Raw genomic sequence first — 21,147 nt, 5'->3', positions numbered from 1 at the left:
GTCTTTTTTAATTTGTATAATAATTGTGTAACTATAATTTGTATAGTTATGTATATATATATATATGTGCGTGCGTGTGTGTGTGTTTTCCTGCCATTTAAGGCGGGTCTGTGTTTCCACTTTCGCTTCAGCCTCCTGGTTTGTGCGTCTGTCCCGGACGAGTGGGCGGTGGGGTGGCGTCACGTCATATCAGCCGCCGCGCTCTGATTGGCTGCCGCGCCTCACCCGACACAGCTGTGATTGTTTTCTGCACAGGAAGCTCTTGTCCCTGGTATGAGAGCCGTGCGCGGTGGAATGGAGCTCTGTTTTCTCCCTCACTCTTGTGTCGATGATGTGAACTAACAACGTGACTGACGTCCTTGTTGTTGTTAAATAGCAGGATAAACACTAAAAGGGGGTCCTGCCTGCTTCATCACTTCACGTGGAGGATTTTCTTTGGAGCACACACTCACTCACTCACTGAAGACGTCTGGAGACCAAGGTAAAGGACGCGTTTCTATTTCTCACAGCTCCCTTTTATTACAAACTACTTTATGACCATTCTGTTTCCGTCTCCAGTTTCTAAATGCCCAGACTGGAAGACCACTGTTGGACTTGTTCCTGTTCACCAGCTGAATCTAAGCACTCATCATCATCCTCCTCTTCATCTGGAGCAAAGTGGTTAGCGTCCAAAGCTGAAGAAATGATGTCCATCATCACCTCGGTGCTCAGCAGTGCTTACTGCTCCCTGCACGACGTCCGCACCGCCAACCTGATCCGCCGGGGTCTGGTCCTCTTCACGGTCGGAGCCTTCCTCGCCCTGGTGCTCAACTTGCTGCAGATACAGAGAAATGTCACCCTGTTTCCCGAAGAGGTGATGACAACTTTGTTTTCGTCTGCTTGGTGGATCCCTCCTTGCTGCGGTACAGGAGCCGGTAAGTGGACAAAAAGGATATTATGTATAAGTAAACACAGGTTATCAGTAAGTTTGCAGCTAATTTGGGGGACAAAGGAATGCAGGGAGGGGAGGGGTTAATGTGTAGCTGCTCTTCCCTTATAAAGGGAGGATGATAGTGGAACTTAAGAGCCTTAAAATGTATCACACCATTCAGTTAGAGGTGAAAAATCACCCTTTGTGAAGTATGTTTGCAACAGACGCCAAAATGCGCAGTAAAACATGCCAATTTCAAACAATATACAACAATATGTTGTCATTATCACTACTGTCAGCTGCTGCTGTGTGATCAGGTGACAGGGAAGCGTCGTTCTGCTTTGTTTTTGTTCGTTCGCCATTATATAATAATCCTTCCTCTTACTAGTCTGGACGGTTTTGTCTGGCATCAAAAAACTGACTTGTTACAGATGGTAAGGATTCTTGCGCTCTGATTGGTCGCAACAGCCGGACACGAGGGCGAGCTGTGCGCTCATTGGCTAGTGTCATAACGGGTGAGCGGAGGGGGCGGTGCTTTAAGGCCAGGAACCAGGAAGTGGGGGCGAAGAAAAAAACCCCAACGATTGGTTCCTCGTTCCATGTGCTGCAGGGCAGAAAAGAAAGATGAAGTGAGGAATAGTTGTGTGTTTGTGATATTTGTAGACATCAGTTTGCAACATTGGTGACGTTCTACTGTGCTGTAGCAACTTTTATAAGGCTTCACCTTTGAAATAGCTCAGAAGTACATACTGTAGATAAACAATGGCTGCTTTCAGTTCAGCTAGTGTTTTTAGAGAATGAGAGTTTAAAAGCTGTAACAAGCAATTGTCTATGAGCAGTGGTCTCTTTTTGTAACTTTAGAGCAGCTGGTTTATTATATATGTAATATTAATATGTTGAATAACTGGACATGTAGTCAAGAATGTTTTCTATCCTTCTTTCTGTACAGTTGGTGTCTAAATGAGTCACCAATCATGGAAACACAGACTCAGCAAACACTCTCTCACATCAGCACTATGACAGGATTTTTGCCCTCTGCGCTTCACAGAATTTCTGCTTATCTTGTATAATTTGGGTCTGTTTGTTCCTTTTTGCAGCTGTGGTCGGCCTGCTGTATCCCTGCCTTGACAGCCATCTGGGAGAGCCACATAAGTTCAAGAGGGAGTGGGCCAGCGTGATGAGGTGCATCGCAGTGTTTGTCGGCATCAACCACGCCAGTGTTGTATCCTTTTACAAATACTGTCCATGAAGGATAAGACTCTCAAATCCATTGTTTGCACTGCACCTAAAGCAACGTCCTGCTTCGCCCTTTGACTTTAGTGATGTGTTAGCTGGTTACTCAAATATTTGAGTATGAACTAATCCCACGCTAGCGTCATTCTGTTTGACTTTGTCCTTAATTTGCTGTGACACAGAAACTAGACTTTGACAACAACGTGCAGCTCTCTCTAACACTGGCAGCTTTGTCCTTGGGCCTGTGGTGGACATTTGACCGGTCCAGGAGTGGTTTTGGCCTGGGCATCACCACCGCCTTCTTAGCTACTGTCATCACACAGCTGCTGGTCTACAACGGGGTTTACCAGTAAGTCGTATTATATAACCAGAAGTGATTTGTCTGTTTACATTTACGTTGTTGACTGTACAGTTTTGAAAACAAGCAACATTCAGCTGAGTTACATTTATGGATCTTGTCTCTTGGAGTCCAATTAATTAGCCTCCCTACCTGCATCAGTGGCATATCATCATAAATGTGCAGCTGAGACGGGCGATATGAGGCTCAAAAAGGAGCTGCAGCACATGCTGAGTTCACAGGGTAGAAACGGGGGGTGAGGAATGAGGGCAGATAATTACTCTATCCAATATCCTCTTTAAGATGGCTCTTTTTTTTTAAACTCTTGTCTTATCCTGAAATTTAGCTTGAAAGAATGCTGTAATTGGTGGGGAGTTCTGTTTTCATTCTGCCTCCAGGGTATGAAATAGAGCAGCGAAAAACTGGAGCTATATACATGAGTTAGGTCGGGGCTCGTAAACTGTTTACTCTCCATAATTAATGAGCTATTATTTGTTTTCTTTTTTTTTAGGTACACCTCTCCAGACTTCTTGTACGTACGCTCCTGGCTCCCATGCATATTCTTCTCAGGCGGAGTGACCGTGGGAAACATAGGACGCCAACTGGCCATGGTAAGGCCTGTAACACTTTTTGATAGGTGATTCAGAATCTGAAGTGTTTTTGTATATATTATTGATCAGTTCCATATCATACCTTTACTGAATATTGCCAGGCTGTAGTAAGGCTAGTTTACAGCTTGGCCAACAAACCATTAGCTCGACTTAAACATGAATAGCTTCATCTTGGAAACATCAGCCGAGGTTTTTGGGTAAAGCAAGCGTCCTTAGATCACTTTGTTGAAGCAGAGCAGTTTTAAAGTGTTTATTAGGCTGTATGCGTTATTTATTTACATTTCTTAGAACGCCCCTTTGTTTTTCCTCTCGGAGGTGACCTGTTCCTTTATACAGCCACTAAACCACCTCCTTTAAACCAGTCACAGGATACTCTTGATTTTGATCCAGAGGCTTTTCTGGTTTGCCAGGTTAGAATTCAGGGTTAATCTGATGTTTTGAAAGTTTTGATCCCATCATTATTTGCTCAAAATGCTCATACTTTACAAGTCGGCGCATTAAAAACGGTGACTTGTAAAGACGCCCCTCCAGATAACATTGTCAAATGGGTTAAAATAGTGCAAAGAGCATTTGATTCCCCTCCACCCCCTTCCTTCATAATTATCCCATCAAGTCAGCTTTGATGTCTTCATTAAGCTTCTGCCCAGAAGCCTCACCTCATTCTGTCTGTAAAGTAAGAGTCCCGTCACTCCCTCAGTTTGACTCAGTGAAAGCGTGAAAGCAGATTAAGAGCTGTTGTTTTTCACAGTCGTGCCGAGACTCAGAGCCAGTCAGGACTCGGCTGACCAGAGGGTCATTTGCTACTTGTTTTTGTTTGTGATGAGGCCTGAGGAATGTTGGCACAAGTCTGAACTCGTGGTTTTATTCGGCGTTTTTTCTCTTGGTGTTCCAGCCGGTCATTTATGAGAAGGATCAGGAGAGGCTTTTTGTTTTCCAATAAATGATTTGTTTCCTTTTTTCCTTTTATTTAGGGATTATTTATTTACTTAATGTTTAATTATTATCATGATACATTTGGATGTGTAACTTGTAGTTCTCATTATGCTGAACAAGCAGTACTCATTGTGGAAACTGTTTAGCTACCGTGACAGGAGACCCCAAAAATTTTTTAAAAACTGAAGTGAAAAAAATGTACTGAAACTAATGATTCAATAGAATTCATTCACTAAAACTGTTTCCTATTCATCAGAACACAAGCTGCTATAGTACAGAGATGTCACTATTACACGTTTGTTTAACACAGGACCAAACTGAGACTTGTAAACATACATGCTGTGTTGTAATGTTAACATCAGTCTCATTTGTCTTTCCTCAGGGTGGTGTTGAGAAACCCCACATGGACTGATTGACAGCAAAGAACGACAAAACAACCAGGCAAAGTATATAATGGATGGAAGCTTGCAGGAGAGAAAAGACTCAGTGTTTTGCCGTCATCCCTTGTTCTCATGAGAAATTTCAGGTCAGAAAAGGCCCTGTTTTATCGTGCCATGTCCTCTGCACCTTTGCAGCCAAACAACCTCTCCCTCCTGGCTCTGTTGTACTCCATTAGCATTAAGGCTTCCTTCACACCAGACAGGAGGACAGTGTTTTGCCTTTTTTGTGTTTCTTTTTCTTTCTTTCATTCTTTGAAGTGAAGAGTCAACTAGTTTTCTTTTGTGGAGTGTGTGTGAGTGTGTGTGCTTTAGTGTGGATGTATCCTGTTCATAGCAGAGAAGATATGATGGGGGTGCTATAATGTCTGTTTTTTTCTTAATTACCCTGAATATACTATGATCATAAAAGGGAAATGAGTCTACACTCAAACATAGAAATGTATTCAGTGACATAGGAGAGATGTGTGTTCCCAATCAAACCAAATTAAGTATTTATTGTGTAACTCCAAACCAAATGTGTATGTGATGACAAATGATGGTGGTTTGTGACAGATTTATCCAGGTTCTGGATGATATGTTTAAATGCTAAAAAAAGGCAGCTGAACCTGCTTGGGTTACAGTTCCAGGTTTTTTTAAGACATTTGTGGGTAACCAGACCAGGTTTTTAGGAAAGTTTTGGGAATGAGCAGGCACGTCCAGGAAAAAAGTGATCCAAGGAAGTATCTGACCTCAGGTCCTGACCTCAGATTTCTTTTCTGAGCCTGTAACCAGCAGTAGTTCTGCACAGAAAATTGCACAGATGCAACTTGATGCATGGAAAGATGAGATATGTGATCTTGTAATCTCACAAGAGTAATCTCAGATGAGTGTTGAAGGACAGATTTGTATGTATTGCCCATTCAAAACTCCCAATTACTAAAAAGGAGGCCAGGAATAAAAACTTAAGAAGCCTCTAAGGTGCAGGGCTAGAACAACCCAAGAAACCCAAGCAGGTCCAGCGTCTTTTGTTTAGCTCTTAGCTAACCTAGCTTTGCTGAAGATGGTAGAGTCAGGCTTGTTTACGTCGAGGTTAAAAAAAAAAACTCTGGTTGCTTTGGAGGAAATAGGAAAAGTGTGTTTTGTTAAATAACACAAAAATTGAACATTAAACAAAAGCATCACTATTTACTGCCAGCTTTGCTGTGAACAGACAGGTGGAGGGATTTAGCAAAGCTGGTGAGGAAGCAAATCATTTCCCAAAACATTGATTATTATTGACAGTATATGGAATGAAGACAGCAGAGTTAATTATTGTGTTATTACTAATCTATCCACTACAGGAGTTAAGATACCTGGAGCACAAAACAGACACTACCTACCCTCCTCAACAAATGAGTCATATATATGAATCTATAGCATTAGTTTCACAGTCTCAGCACATAATCACCTTTAGTGATATTTTGTCATTTCAGAGAAGACTGTATAAAGGCTGATGGAAAGCAGGGAGAGCATTGATGGTGTGCAGAGTTCAGACCTTGTTTTGAAAGAATGTAGCAGAAGTATTCTACACCTTTGCTGTTATAAACACTTTACTTCATGTCCAGGTTCTACATGTAGAATGAACCTTTTGATTCCAGTTTTTTACTGTGTGATTGTCCACATTTCCTACTTTTTTTTTCAAGCTAGTTTGGGAACATACACCAGTTAAAGGAGAGGGCAGGACATTAAGATTTGCAATCTGTGATTGCCTTGTATAATAGAATGTAGTGCTTTTGTCACTATAACAATTTAGTTTTATCATTTGTATAAACACAATGACATTACTGCTTGTATGTATAATGGCTTGCCACTGTAATCAAACAGGTATTATTACCATACTAGACCCTTTTGTTAGTTAGTGTTTGGAGGTCTAGAGGATTAAGTGCAATCAGACAATACATGAGCCGATTTATTCTTCCTTATTTATTATATCTGACAAAGGCTAAAAAAAAAAACTTGTAAGTATATGCAGTGTGGATAAAACAGCAATAACATCTTGTCAGAGATCACATGCCTTCAGAGTCAAAACCAATGACTCTCATCAGAGAGACGTCATGAAAAAATATGTTGTGTCAAACTTGTAAAAAAAAAATCAGATTTAGTAGCATTATGGAAGGAAACCTGATTTATTTTTTTAAGTACTTCATGTGGCAGATCACTTCGGGTTTGAGTCTGCTGATGTTCAGGTGTGCTAAACTGAAGAGGAAGCTTTATTTTTATTTTTGAGGTGGTGAAGCACCGTTGTTTTTTTTTTCAATGTTTTAGAGTTTTCTGTGTCTGATATTTCAGCTGTGTATCATTTTTGCTACTTAAGTGAAAAATAATAATAAAAAAACCATGTGACAAGGATTCCTGTGTGCTGTCATTACTCATATATAGGGCTGGATTAATGGGTTTATGAAATAAAGAAATCCTACCGTCCTTTCTGGTGATATAAACTGACATACATAATTAAACTGATTACCAGACACTTGCCTAATTACACAGACAACAATGGACCTCAGATGTCATTTGGATGTCAGCTGCTGCTCACTGGGAGTGGAGCTTTCTGGGGTGCTGATGATGGCATTTGTTGTGTCTGCTGTCATGGCCAAGTTGAATGGATGAGGACACTCTTTTGTCCAGATCTCTGTCAGTCTCCGGAGCCATTATAATGTCTTTTGGCTGCATCTTCCCTGTCTTTCCTCCTCTTTGCTAAACCCTCCCCTCCCAGTAGCCACCAAGTAGCCCCTCTACTCTTGTGTGTCACAGGGATCATGAGGAACTGCCCCCCCCCACCACCACCTCCTTCCTCTGTCTACCCCCCCTCTCTCTGAACACGCCTTACTGGAGGGCAGACTTCTATTTATACCTAGCGGGGGACTGACAGTTAACCTTTTGCACTGGGGGAAATTTCTGGGAGTGGGGCCAATATCTGCAGGCTATTCTGAATCAAGCCTCTCATTCTGGGAGGCTCTCTGTACATCTATGTATCTGTTGTGTTTCTATCTATCCATCCATCCATCTTTTCCTCCATGTCTCCGACAGGGCAACGATCCAGCGCCACACGCCACCTCTTCTCCTCTCCCTCCTTCCTTTTTCAGTCTCCAGAATAATTGGCCAGGCTTCAACTTCCTTTCATTTCCAGCCACAGCAAACTGAAAGACTCCATTAGAGGAACCTCCTGATTGCCAAAAGCGCCCCCTTTGCTCCCCCCCCTCCTCTGCTGTCTCCACCCTTCCTTCAAGCCGAGAAGACAAGCAAGGGCCCCATCTGATCTGTATTGATTTGCGCCCTCTATAGGCTGTTCCCATCCCCTGGCTGCACCTCCGTGACCTTCAAATTACAGTTTTATGGCCTCTTATTTGATGTACATAGTCTGCCTATATATTTACACAACTCAAACAATACTATTGTATTTACTTTTACAGTCTCTACTCATTAGAATCCTGATTATGTATCTTATTTTGTCTCTAAACATGTTCAAGGTGTAGTGTTCACATTCATTCACCTGTTTGTTCACACACAGTCAGTTCAAGATTGGTTTTTACTTAGACATTTCAGACTGCAATCTTATCCATGTTTCTGAAACCAACATAAACTATTCACATATGAAAATAATAAAGAAAAACGCATTTAAACACACTCAGTTTAAGGCCTCAGGCGGCTGGCAGGTTTTGACCCACAGCACTGCAGCATGGTCGACATGCTGCCCTCAAATAAATCCAAATTAGATTTAACTCTTCACGACCCAAACTGGTAAAAAACAACCTTATTTTATGTTTTTTGTTCTTTACAGCACCAGCAATCACCCTCTCAGATCTCACTTTTGACCCTTAGCCTGGATTAAACTTAACAGACAGAAGCCTATAGCTCACGTATCAACTCAAGTATCAACCAAACAATTTCACCAGGCCTTTTGCTGTGTTTAACTTGAGTACTAAAAAGAGATTTGACAACAGGACTCTCCATTTATGATTCCTGCCTGCCCTCGTGCACCTTTGTGTTATACTTCCTGTCTGAAGGAGCTCCTGCCGGCTGCTCACTCTGCTGCTGGCTTAAGTTCAATCTTAACTTGTTTCTGAAAACAAAATGCTTGAGTGGAGCTCCCATGTGGCGGCGAAACAGATACTGAAGTGCATATATTCTAGTGAGTAAACCCTGCAACACACAGTACAGGAGCTAACAAGGCTTTCTACTGGGTAGTGATGGCTTTTGTTACCACCAGATGACAGTATTTATCCTCTCAGCTTGTCTGGACAGGACATCTATGGACCCCTAGTGGAGGGACAAGGAACTGTAATGTCTTGCAAGGGTCTCATTTTACAAAGCAAACCTATCCACTTTGTTTGCTGTCTTCATTTTTTATTTTTATTTTTTTTAAAAAACTGTACATACAGAATGAGCAAATAGGCAAACATGCAGTAAGCCTACACTACACTGCATGTGAAAAAAGGTGAAAGCTTAAGAAAATCAAGTAATTTAAAAAAAATATATATATATACATATATCTTTCTTAAGGCCTCTGACAAGTGGTGAAGACACAATTTTGTATTCAAAAAGATAATGTATTAAACCGTGGCAGGAATACTATGCTTGGAATATTTATCTTACACTGCAGCAGAGTCGCATGCATGATAGAAAAGGTCAATGAAATGGATTGAGTGTGGAGAAAATCATTGCACACTCTATTTTTCTGCCAAAAGGTCTTCAGTAGCATAAATGTCCTGCTCCCTCTGATATATAATGAAAGAGTGTGTGTATGTGTGTGTGTGTGAGAGAGAGAGTCGTTTAGGTCTACTGAGTCTTCATTACACTAGAGCGGGGTCCACTTCTGTCCTCTGCCCTCACTCATTGCCTCTCCCATGCTGGCCAGGAATAATGAATTACAGTGGATGCCATGGGGGGGCTGAGTGAGTGGCTCAGAAGAAGTGGACTCCATTTTAGCTCAAATTACCTCTCAGATCCCATTCAAATGGTAGTCTCAGGCTGCGTATTCCTGTCTGAGGGGTGAAATGATCCGTCCACACCTTTTCTCCACTTAAGCAGCTGGTTTTTTTTTTAATGGTCATTCCTCCAGTGCTCCAGGTTAAATCGTCAAATATCAAATTTAAAAGCATCTACATAAAAAAACACACACACATGAAAACAGACTGACACAGAATCATCTTTAAACAACAGCTCATGTCATTTGGGATTTATCAGTTCAGTCAGCATGCTCAGTCTTGTGTACCATTCCTGTTGATGCCTCCTCTTCCTCTGCAGGACAATAATAAAATGACAGTATAAACCTCAGGTGATGGAACATTATGCATGCCATCCAAACAAATCCTTCCCAGTGTAAATTAAACACACCCAGTGCATCTTACAGCCCAGATCAGACTCTAAAAAATCGACTAGGGTGATAATAATAAAAATAATAACAGCTGAATAAAGAGTAATGGAATAAATCAAGGTGAGCATTTCCATTGCAAGATGCATCTTAAGAGGCAGAGTCAACTCCAGGCAGACTACAAATTTACACCATCAGAGCCCATGACTGAGTTTTCTTTAAAAATAAATATGAAGGGTTTATATTTGCAGGCTTTACATGAAGCTCCTTACAAATATCAGTCATTTTGTGTATCCTAAAAATCACATACCCCCTATCTGAACGCACCTCTAAGGCAAATGTCCTACTGCATACTGTCAATGCTTCATTTGCATACTATAAACCATGCCTGCAGCCCTTCTTAGGATGCACTAAAGGTCGGCGTTTGTCATGTTTTAATTAGTCTTCATTAGTAGGCGTAAGCATATTTCTAGCAACAGGCACGCCTGCTACTCACTTCGCTGCTGAGAAATGCACAAAGTTGGCATGCAGGCTGAAACCATCTGGGAAAGTTATTGCGCCTAAAACGCTCTTTGACAAGCCCGTGCCCCCTGATAAGTGACAAATTCACAACATATCCGCTCCTGGGGGGTAAAAACAACTCAGGTGCACACGGGGTGAAAGGGACTCTGTCGCACATGGCGCTTTCAGGGGAGTCCAGCACTATTTTGGCGAGTTTAACGGCAAAGGGCGCGATGCCACACAAGGAGAGGGGTCGAGTAACCGCTTATGACTGACCTCCTTCCACTATAATTAAAGTTGCAAGCTGGACCCAGAGGCATAACCGGAATTGTTTCTCGGATTTAGAATGAACTCTGATCTGAAAAATGAAGAAAGACGAAAAACTGAGAGGCAATGCTGTTTTTTAAAAATTTGATGAAAGACGAAACTTTTCAAACTTACGTGTCATTTCCTCCAGACATCACTTTAACGTTCACAAAGAAAAAACTTGAACATTTATAACGACGCAGGGTGTTTTCACATACTTATCGACAGGATAAGGATCTTTCAGATTAACACAAACCTAAAGGTTATATTTGGTGCCGCGACTTCTTCACCTCAGACTGCTTTATGATACACATTTAACTGGAGTACCTGCGTGCGTAAAGTGTGACTTTGTCCTGCAGCAAGTGCTTTCCACCTGTCCTTCTCCCACTTGTTCCTCAAGCAGGACAGGTGCACTTCTCGGCATGTGGACAATCCAAACCCCGACAAACATCCTGCGTGACCCACATCAAGGACCAAAAACTTCGGGCCCCACCGAGCTGAGTTTGGGGTTTATAGTGAGCATCAGTTAGACCGCAGCGCACGCTGCTGCTGCTGCTTTCTCCACTTTCCACCGGCTTTTCTTTGAGGTCTGTTTTTCATTCATAAATGCTCCCCCTCTGGTCCCTCTCCAACTAAACCTGCCCCGCCACCGTCCCATGTTACATGGTAGCTCATTTGTTATGTCTGAATGTAAACCCATTAACCCATACAGGAATAGCCACCATGTCCTGTCAGAAGTGAGACGTCCCGACCTGTGGGGACCTGCGGACCAGGACTTACAGTAGCCTGCGTGGAGAACACCGCGGGCCTGACACCAGTTGAGTGTCACGTAGACAACGGCGCGTTTCACGGAGGAAGAATCCTTCACAATCTGCGAGTTCTTTCAATAAATCAAGATAATTTATAAAAACATACAGACTGTGTATGTCCTCTTTTGTGCGTGTTTCTCCCTTTAAAATCTGTCCTTTTTAACCCTTTACGTCCAGGGCGTCCAAAGAAAAATATCAGGAGACTCTTTCTGGGTCTGCAGCCATATCTTTGTCAAAATTTTCCAAATAAAAGGAGGGAGGTGAAGGAGTGTTTTTGCTCCTGCACCAGGGTGTGAATCACTCCTGTGAGAGGGGGCTTATGTCTCAAGTTTCTCCTGTATCTCAATGCAGTTTGGTGCATTTATAGTTTTTAGTCTGTTGGGCACATTATGTTGGCCTGCTGAGCTTACATTTGTTTTATGATCGTTTCGAAATGGGTTCAACACGGTTTTGTCATCCGTAAAGCAACTTTAAATAACAGTCTGCATGTTCAAAACAACACGGCGAGGAGGCTACTGAGATGAACATGGACGTGTAAAGTCATCACACCACAAATATGTTCACTAAGCTTCTAATGACTAAACACTGAATGACAACATGCAGAGCTACACACACCTTTTTCCTCTCTAAATTGTAAACTGGAGAACTGCTGCCAGTGTACAAGAATGTCACTTTTTCACTTTTACTTTTTGACATTTTATATAAAAAAATACTCTTAGAAACAGGGACAGTCACCTCGGCTTTCCTCATATTAGTCAAACAACTCAGCTGCATTCAATTAGCCTCCATCTAATTTCGCTGAGGCCTTCATTGCGCTCAGGGTGGTGCAGTTGTTTGTGCTTAAGCTCTGTTTGAGGCTTCTGTGGAGAAACAGGAGCCGCTCCTAAAGAACAATCCCAATTCAAATGAGACTTATCTACGGCAGACCGATCAGACGGATTAAGAGTTATTAAAACCTATAAAAGGGCTGAAACCACAAGACCCAGCAGCCTCAGAGTCCGCAGCGTGGATGACTCCAGAGGACTTTACTGTAAACAGTCAAACCACAGAAATATGATACAGACATCCACACGGTGAGACAGAGGACAGTGAGGCCGACTGTGTGGCAAGGTTTTACAGATAAATACATTTATAGTCACGCCGTGTGGAAAACATCAAGTTTTGATTTGTGTTTTCAAACACTAAAAAAAGCAGGCAGAGGTTCGTATTATTATCACGCAAGAGGCAAAATGTGCATTTTGAATTAACTATTTAAATATACTTGTTTCCTTAAGATGTGTTCACACTGTTTCCAAGAAAATTCCAGGAAAACAATGGAGCGCTATAGGAGCAGCCTAACCCTTCCTCATGACCTTTATTTTAAATTAATTTCATTTCTAAATTGGCTGACTTTTTGCATTATTGGCTACATGCAATTAGACCGGCTTCTAATCTTTCCTAATTCGGCCGCCATGCTCTCGGCTGACCCGGGATGAAAAACAGGGGGCAGCGAGCTTCAAGGCCCACAAAAGCGCGACAAAAAAAATCATACAGGATCATCAAATAGGAGAGACGTGCTTTCAGGTTTTGAAAGGCACAGGAAGCTGGAGGATTTGGTCCGACCCCTGCAATGGTGACAGAGCTGATATCTAGACCCCCATTCATCCCAGAGAGGGAGGGAGGGAGGGAGAGAGGAAAGGGTGGTGGGGGCATCTGTTCAGGGTGCATCTGCAGAGGTCCCACCGCCCTCTGATCTGTGAGCTGGCACACATCACGGCGTCCATTCACAAATCCTCCTTCTGCGCGTCACCTTTTGTAGTACTCCATAGTACTGAGCGCTGGTGACGTATAAGACAATCCTACCCAGAAAAATAGAGAGAAAAAAAATAGGTTATAGGAACTCAAGGACAGGGCACATGCGCACAATGCATGCGATTGATTATAGTAGTAGTAGTAGTAGTAGTAGTAGTAAGGGAGGGAGGGAGGGGGTGTGTGTATATACGAATGTGTGCGCGTGCGTGTGTTGAGGAAGAGGGAGGGGGGTTGTGGAGCTATAAGTGAATATGAAATAGACCAAGCTGCTGGGTCTGCATAGATACAAAAATCAGACGTTCAAAATGTGCATTGAAAAACAGGGTGTTTTAACCCTTTCCTGCAAAACTAGAGACGCTCCAGTGATTTTTTTTCCCCTGTTTTTAAACAAACACAGGAGAAGAAAACGGAAACATTCACTCATTTAGCAGAACCTGACAGACATGACATGAACAGTAATCAATATTCCCTGCTTCCATGAACAACAACGAAATATAATCATAAGAAATAACTATTTTATCTAGCCTATGTTTAAACCATAAGGCCATACTCTTCTTGTTAAGAACAAAACAAATATGTTGGTGGCCGTATTTGGGATGAAATCTCAATAAGGTGGCAGAATTTGAGTTTAGACTGCTTTGCGCTTTTACGTTGGCCTTACGTTGGTCAGAGACAGCATAGATATCAAGCCTGCATTTGTGTTGAACATGTGAAATCATTCCACACGAGGCTGCTTTTATTATGTGCCTGCATGAACACACGTTTGCACATAGATTTATCATATTACGCACCAAAACTGCAAACGTCCAGTGTGGTTTGCGCAAAAATCTTAACATATAGGCTACATCTACACAGGTTTTTTTTTTAGATTTTTTTTTAACAGAATAACCCAATATCACAAACAAAGTATATTTGCGCATTCCACTGCGGCTGGACAGGCCTAGACCCAGACTCGGCGAGACAAGGAGCCACTGTTAAAGCTTACATTAAAAACTTCACTGTATTCTGCACTGATTATTATCTGAAGAAGCAACATACAGCATAAACTGTGGCTCCACGTCCAAAGAAAAACGACCAAAGCAACCAAATATCTGACATATATCAGCTCAATATACCAAAACCGCTGCTGAAAACAGCCGGACACAACAATATAACAAAGCGTATATAAAATACTTTCAATTATGTGCATGTGTGAATTAATAGCTGCTTTTGTGTGAAAATAAACATATTCAAAGCAACAATATCATAATGTGCTAATCATTTCTGGTGCCACAGCCCTATTTTAACCCTTAATCAACCAGAACAAAGTGTCCTAGAAAAAAAATTGATCAGAAAAGTCAAACCATAATAATACTTATGAGAGGGACGTGATGCTTATTTTGTCATGAAAAGACACCAGCTCGCAGAAGACTAAACAGACAACAGTTTGGACAATAGGTTTGGACACACTGCAAAAAATAACCAGTAAGCGGAGTCTCATAAAAGCATGATTTTGTCAAAAAAAACTAATACGTAAGATTGAGATGATTGATGATCAAAATGTTCAAACTTCTAACGATCAAGCCTGCACACAAGTCTGACGCCTTGTTTAATGACGCATTTATAGCACAATATAGTAACATTAATGGATCATCTTGCAAATCTGAGAAACATAAGGTTTCATAACTTAACATGAGACTGGTCCCCGTTCTACTTCTTGCAGTGCACAAAAGCTCTTGTTATCATTCAGAGTTTGAAAACGGTGTCATTTCCTCCAGACATCCCTGTTTTTGCTGTGAGGTTAGAGGCCAAGCCCAGGCGGTAGCGGCCTGTCTGTGAATCTATTGTCTGCTGCTTATTTAGCCCTCAACATTAATCTGCGCTTCCCCTCACAAGTGAGAAACAATCGCAGCATGAGAGTGGCCTGTCTAATTACATCTTTCACTCCCAACTTTCACTGTTTGGACTGGGCCCTTCGTGACAGAGGGGACCTGGAGCAGAGGCTGCTGCTCAGGTATAGGTTTGGGGAAGAAAAAATAAAAATAAAAGTGGATTGCCATGAAATAGAAATTCAATTACTCCACATGCAGCTGGTAGATCTGTGTGAATGTGACCTCTGCAGAGGTAGCTCAAGTCTAACTAAATTCTAAGCAATAGTACTAAACTATAATTTTTTAGAAATTTGTACAAAGCTTGTGGAAAACTAAAGAACATAAAGAATAAACCCTGATTTAGACATGAGAGTTTAAATTACACGGAATGACGTGCCAAAAATTAGGAATAAAAACACTTTGGGACATTTCTACTAAGCAAAGTATACAAAAAACCACCCGCATGTGCACTGTTTAAACAAAAGTATCTGGATTCCATAATCACTAATCAGACCGTGATGCTCAAATCATCATATTAAGTAAATTAATTTTAGAAATGTGCATCCAAGAAGCTCCAAGAGAACCGCACTGAAAGACTGTTTATAATAATAAAAAGAGTTTTTTTAAAAAGCTGAATTGTTCAAAGTCTCCTCACTCAGTCTTTCTGCTCCTCAGGTCCTCGGTTCCTCCCTCCCTTTACGCGCAGCCCCGGCTCAAACGCCAGAGAAGACCCGGCAGAGCCATCCTCGCAGTCCGGTAGTGTCCTGGGAGGAGAAAGACAAACTTAAGAGCCGGTCAGCAAAGTTACCCAAAGTTTTGTCTTTGGCGCGACTCTGTATCCCGAGCACCGCGCACAAAACAGTTTGTTTGCATCACTGATTTCTTTTAAAGGGATATAGACCCAGTTCTTGGCCGACCGCAGCGTCACGACAGGCCAGCATGAACATCAAAATGCTTCAAAAACACACACACATTCTTAGGCTGTTTGTAAACCAGACAAGCGAGACTCATTTTCACTGTCACGTTTTAGGTTTGATGCGTTTTGTTGCCAATTTCTGAAGCAACGTGTCACATCAGGCCAGCCTGCAAATCAGAAGGGTTAAATTCAATAATGTGCTGTTGCTATGGGTTAAAGGAGATAAATGTTTGGAGATTTTTAAGACAATACAGTTACCCCACCCTTCATCTAGCAAGGCTGTTTCGGGCAATTAACCTTGGCCAGGACGAGCTGATTTTAGGTTGACCTTACAGGTGTTACAACGACATGTGACGGAGATATATGCACGGAACCATTAATTTTAGGGTTGTCTGCAAATTAATGTTCAGATATTGTTCAAACAGATAAAGATTTATATATTATCATTCACTAAATACTTATACTGAACAGATTTGATATACTTCTGTCTTTATTTAGGCAGGTTTTCAGTTGTTATTGTGTTAAAAATAATAAACTGTATGGTGCAAAGTATCAAACTTTTTTTTAACTCATGAGAATATGTCACAGTGCATTAAAATATAGTCTAAATGTGCTTCTCCTTGTGTTATTGGGAATCCCTGCCTGCCCTGCAAGCAAGGAACCCCAGGGGTCCCCGCAGCTCACTTTGACAAGCGATGCTCCAATCTCCTATTGGTTATAAACAAGAACAAACTCATGTGCATCGGGTTTTCTATCCTAACACTATAAACTAATGCCACCAAAAATATCCTAATAAAACAGGTTAATGAAGGCAGGTGGAATATTGGGAGTATCTGGGTGCATGCGTTGGATTTAAATTAGGCTTCTTCTTCTCCCTAGTCCAGGACTCTTTCTCTTTTACTAAGGAGAGGATGGGCGTTTGTAGACTGCTCTGGAGTCTGCGTCACGTGGCCTGGTTTCTGCCGTGCCATTGGTCAAAGGCACGTGTCTGGGAGGACGGTGGGAAAACGTCACTCGGGGGGCTCGTATTGAAAATAAGAACAAAACTCCAGAGTGAGAGTATTAGAGCATCAGTTTAGGAGCCTCTTTATTTACCCTTAGTTTAGTTTAGGTGTAGGCATTGCTGAGCACTCTCAAATTGGATAACACTCAATTGGACGGTGCACAAATGGCAAATGTTTTAGCTCTGAGATATCGGTTGTAACCCGAGGTTGAGGGAATATATGTCAAAAAAGTATGCTTTTCTCAGAGGACACTACGGCAAGGCTTTGCATGGTGTCCGAGGGACTCACTAGTGTTTGAGTTTTGTTTTTTATTTATTTTAACAGTACAGTTTTTGCAGTCTAATTTCCCCGAAGTTCTTTGCGAATTTTATTGCAGCGGAGAGAGCGACAAAGGGGTTAAAGAGAGTAAAGCGGGGAAAGTGAATCAGTATGGAAGAAAATGATCACGGCAACAGAGACGTGGTGGAGCGGCAGGAGTCGGGGGATGAATCAAACAGAGCCATCCTTCCCCTGCTACAGGCGCCGGGGAACCTGCAGATCCCTCACCGGGTCACCAATTTCTTCATCGACAACATCCTTCGACCGGATTTCGGACGGAAAAAGGACGGAGGCGCAAACCGCGAAGAGAGCAGCCTTGCATCGCGGGAGAGCCACAACAGCCCTGCCGCCCCTCAGACCGAGCCGGTGGGGAGCACGGTGCCGGCAGAAGGGACATCCACTCCACACACTGTTACCGGGGCCAAAAAGCCCGCTATAGCCGCCGAGGAGCCCCTGAAACCCCGCGGGGAGAATGGAGACCAGTGCCTAAGCTCAGACTCAGACAGTTCCCAAGCCAGCTCAAACCCAGCCGGGTCTCAGCAGGCTATGCTGTGGCCAGCCTGGGTGTACTGCACCAGATACTCGGACAGGCCTTCTTCAGGTTGGTTCACCGTGCATGCGTTTTACTATACCGTATTCTCGGTAACCTGAAATACCCCGTAACACTGACCCCGGATGCCTTGACCGACTTCTCGCTATAGTGAAGTAGAGCGAACCGTGCTGCGCAGCGCAGGCTGAGAATTCACCAAGTGTTACCTAGATTTTAAAATATATTTAGATTCATAACATCGCACACAGTTAGAGGTACAGTACGTGGAAACGTGCATGTCTACGCTGTACAAAAAATTAAAAAAAACATAGGCTACCAGATTAACAAAAAAAACAAAACATGAGAGCAGGCCTATTTCATGTGCAAACTAAAGATAAAAATATCTGTCAAAGAGCACAACTTTGATTTTTTTTAATAAATATGAAAACTTGTCAAAAGCAACAAAAAACACAATTTTTAACTATTACGCACGGATTTCTCCAAATTACGCATAGATTTCTTCATTATAAAATGCTCCCATTCAGGCAGTGTTGTATCAAAATTCCTCGGGTAATGAATATGGTAATACTGGGGTCCTACATATAGTCAACATAACCGCGCTGATAGGCTGCTTGTCTGCCTGAGAATATTGTACGTCTGCAGTTTTATATTTGGTGCACTTGTCGTGGTTGTTTCTTCCTTAAAAGCGTTGGAGGAGTTGCGTTTGGGATCAATTAAATATGCATACTTTTTCCACACCGATCGCTCCAGCAGCCAAAAAGTCTATGCTGGCCAGCAACAAGCTCGCTGTTATTGGGTTATGTGTGGTCGCTATTTATAAGAAAACGCAGACTTCACCTTTTCAGCATGTTGCACGGTTAAAATCGAGTGTATTTTTCTTGTCTATCTAGAAATGGAGTACAACTTGTTCTCATGCATTATGTAACCCCATATAGAGTGGCGTAGGCGACTACTACTACGAGTTGTAGAGCTGCAGTTTTTATATGGGCTGCTTAGAAAAGACACACATACACGCTGATTCATGAGTGTAAAGATTCGACCCGCATTCTGTCGTTTCATCAATGTTTTTTTTTCCTGGACTGTTTTGGAGGAGGGGACAAAAACACTCAGCTCTACCGAACAGGCCCCCATCCAGAAGCAAAATTAATGTGTATCTAATGTGTGCTGCTCAGATTCCGTTCACGTTTGTCCATTCAGAAGCTTTTCAAGTGGCCCACAAAAACTCAAATGCAAAGTAGCTGCACTGAAATTGATCCTGCTTTTTCTTGCGAAATAGTGGCCGAGTTGGGTCAGGGATGCCTTCCCAAGTGTTGTCTTACTGACTAATAATTCGTTATTACTATAGACAGTGTCGTCGTGTGTGTGTATATGTGTCTATGGACGTGTGTGCAAGAGAGCAGAAACAAGCAGGCAGGGAGGAGGCTTGGTTTTTTTTTTCTTGTGGTTGTGTCAACATTCTACAGTCATTCCTCTTCATATTGAACACGTCTCTCGAAATTCAGCCTAACATATTTTTGTTTAGCTTTTATATGAAGACAATAACCACAATACTCACTTGATAGATACAGATATTTATTAAAACTGGACACGTAACATATGGAGATAGAATAATAAGTAAACACAAAATCCACTGCACTTTACGCACGTGTTTTGGACACGTTTGAAGGCACTATTTTAAATGCAAAGTAGCAGGATGGAATACTATTGATTAAATATTCGAGTATTTAAATAAGAGAATCATAACAGTAAACATTTTGTTTACAAAGTTCTCAGTAAGTCTTTGCTGATTTGATGTTTTGATGCTGACAAACCAATGTTTGTGTGTCTCCCAACCCCCCCCCCCTTCCCCCCTCCCTCACCCACACACACTGCAGGGCCAAGATCTCGCAAACCAAAGAAGAAAACGACCAGCAAAGAGGACAAGCGACCACGGACGGCCTTCACAGCAGAACAGCTGCAAAGACTAAAATCGGAGTTTCAGACAAATCGGTACCTGACGGAGCAGAGGCGACAGAACCTGGCGCAGGAGCTGGGCCTGAACGAATCCCAGATCAAGATCTGGTTTCAGAACAAGAGGGCCAAAATCAAGAAGGCCAGCGGCACTAAAAACAGTCTGGCCTTGCACCTGATGGCACAGGGACTGTACAATCACGCCACCGTCGCGAAAGACGAAAAATCAGACAGCGATTGATTTCCAGAGAAGTAACAGCAGCCTCCTGACGAAAATGAACTTATAGTAATCCTATGATAGATTTTTATAGAGATATCACAGAACAAAAAGCTACTTACAGGAATATTTATTGATGCCACAGCAGATCAAATTACTACAAAGCACTATTACTCAATGCTGACTCACTACAGATGTACAATGGGTCTAGGACACCACGAGAAATAAAAAGGAACAATACGGTCACTACAACTCATAGGTCTCTATAGGTTCCTGTGGGAATATTATAGTGACTTTTCGTTATATGGGAGGTCAAATCAAGCCTACAATGCAATAATTTCATCGAATTAAAGGGCCAGTGTGTAGAGTATACCAGCATAAATTGTTTTAAAAAAAAAATAACAAGAGAGATATTTCTGCAATATCACGTCTATAAAAATATGTTGTATAAAGGTATGTTTTCATTGTTTGTTATCCCCCGCCCCACCCCCCTACGCCACCACCACTACCGCCACCAACCAAGGAGGTACAAATGCTTCACTTTTATATACAGTATAAGATCTCTGATACCCATGATTGTCATCATTCACATTTAACTAACTGGCACTTGACGTTCCGATCTGTCAGTGAAGTGAAAAGTCCAAAGAATATTTTTCTGCTGCATCCAGGCTACTGTGAATTTAAATAAATGCTAACACGATTTTTTTTATTTCTACGCTTGTTGGTTTTCTTGTTTGATGTAAAAATGGAGAGTGTTGCGTACAAAGCTAATTGGCTAAAGCTAATTTTAAATCCAATAAACACAAGAGAATTTTTTTTTTTCCTAACACGCCACCTGACTAAAAAGCTAAGTTTGGCCTTGCTTACATGTTTGTGGTCGTCTCATAGTCTTTCAATATTATGTGCGTTTTCCCTTCCTTATACCAATGCATCAGTGCAGCTATTATAGTTTTGAATAGCAATATAAATCATTTTGTTTTTGTAGCTAGATTGAAAGCTATAATGCTGCCTATTGAGTCACAGAAACAACTCTGTAGCATAAAGACAATGATGACAACCATTTTGCGCACTCATTGAGCATAGACTATAAATGCAGGTTATTGGATGTGCTTGTTAAATCTTTCTCTATATCTACATTTTTA

The 21,147-nt window shown here is 41.9% G+C and overlaps 2 protein-coding genes across 2 annotated transcripts; both read left to right on the top strand.

Annotated features, from left to right (window-relative positions):
* The first annotated feature begins 215 nt into the window (after positions 1 to 215).
* Positions 216 to 6,831, top strand: insig1 (insulin induced gene 1). The gene is made up of 6 exons (XM_028433304.1): positions 216 to 481; positions 559 to 914; positions 2,008 to 2,132; positions 2,326 to 2,492; positions 2,992 to 3,091; positions 4,407 to 6,831. Exons 2-6 carry the CDS (start codon positions 566 to 568, stop codon positions 4,434 to 4,436), a joined length of 771 nt encoding a protein of 256 aa, XP_028289105.1. The 5' UTR covers positions 216 to 481; positions 559 to 565; the 3' UTR covers positions 4,437 to 6,831.
* A 10,568-nt stretch (positions 6,832 to 17,399) lies between these two features.
* On the top strand, positions 17,400 to 20,029 carry en2a (engrailed homeobox 2a). The gene is made up of 2 exons (XM_028433315.1): positions 17,400 to 17,889; positions 19,713 to 20,029. The coding sequence occupies exons 1-2, from the start codon at positions 17,400 to 17,402 to the stop codon at positions 20,027 to 20,029; spliced, it is 807 nt and encodes a 268-aa protein (XP_028289116.1).
* The last annotated feature ends 1,118 nt before the right edge of the window (positions 20,030 to 21,147 follow it).

This window comes from Parambassis ranga, chromosome 20 (assembly GCF_900634625.1).
Source record: "Parambassis ranga chromosome 20, fParRan2.1, whole genome shotgun sequence".
Taxonomy (NCBI): Eukaryota; Metazoa; Chordata; class Actinopteri; family Ambassidae; genus Parambassis; species Parambassis ranga.
This window is presented reverse-complemented; position numbering and strand designations above follow the sequence as displayed.

Excerpts from the sequence above, each read along its gene's own strand:
- insig1 (XM_028433304.1), top strand. The coding sequence starts at position 566 with ATGCCCAGACTGGAAGACCACTGTTGGACTTGTTCCTGTTCACCAGCT. Across the intron at positions 915-2,007 it reads TTGCTGCGGTACAGGAGCCG|CTGTGGTCGGCCTGCTGTAT; the intron begins GTAAGTGGACAA and ends TCCTTTTTGCAG. Across the intron at positions 2,493-2,991 it reads GTCTACAACGGGGTTTACCA|GTACACCTCTCCAGACTTCT; the intron begins GTAAGTCGTATT and ends CTTTTTTTTTAG.
- en2a (XM_028433315.1), top strand. The coding sequence starts at position 17,400 with ATGGAAGAAAATGATCACGGCAACAGAGACGTGGTGGAGCGGCAGGAG. Across the intron at positions 17,890-19,712 it reads CTCGGACAGGCCTTCTTCAG|GGCCAAGATCTCGCAAACCA; the intron begins GTTGGTTCACCG and ends CACACACTGCAG.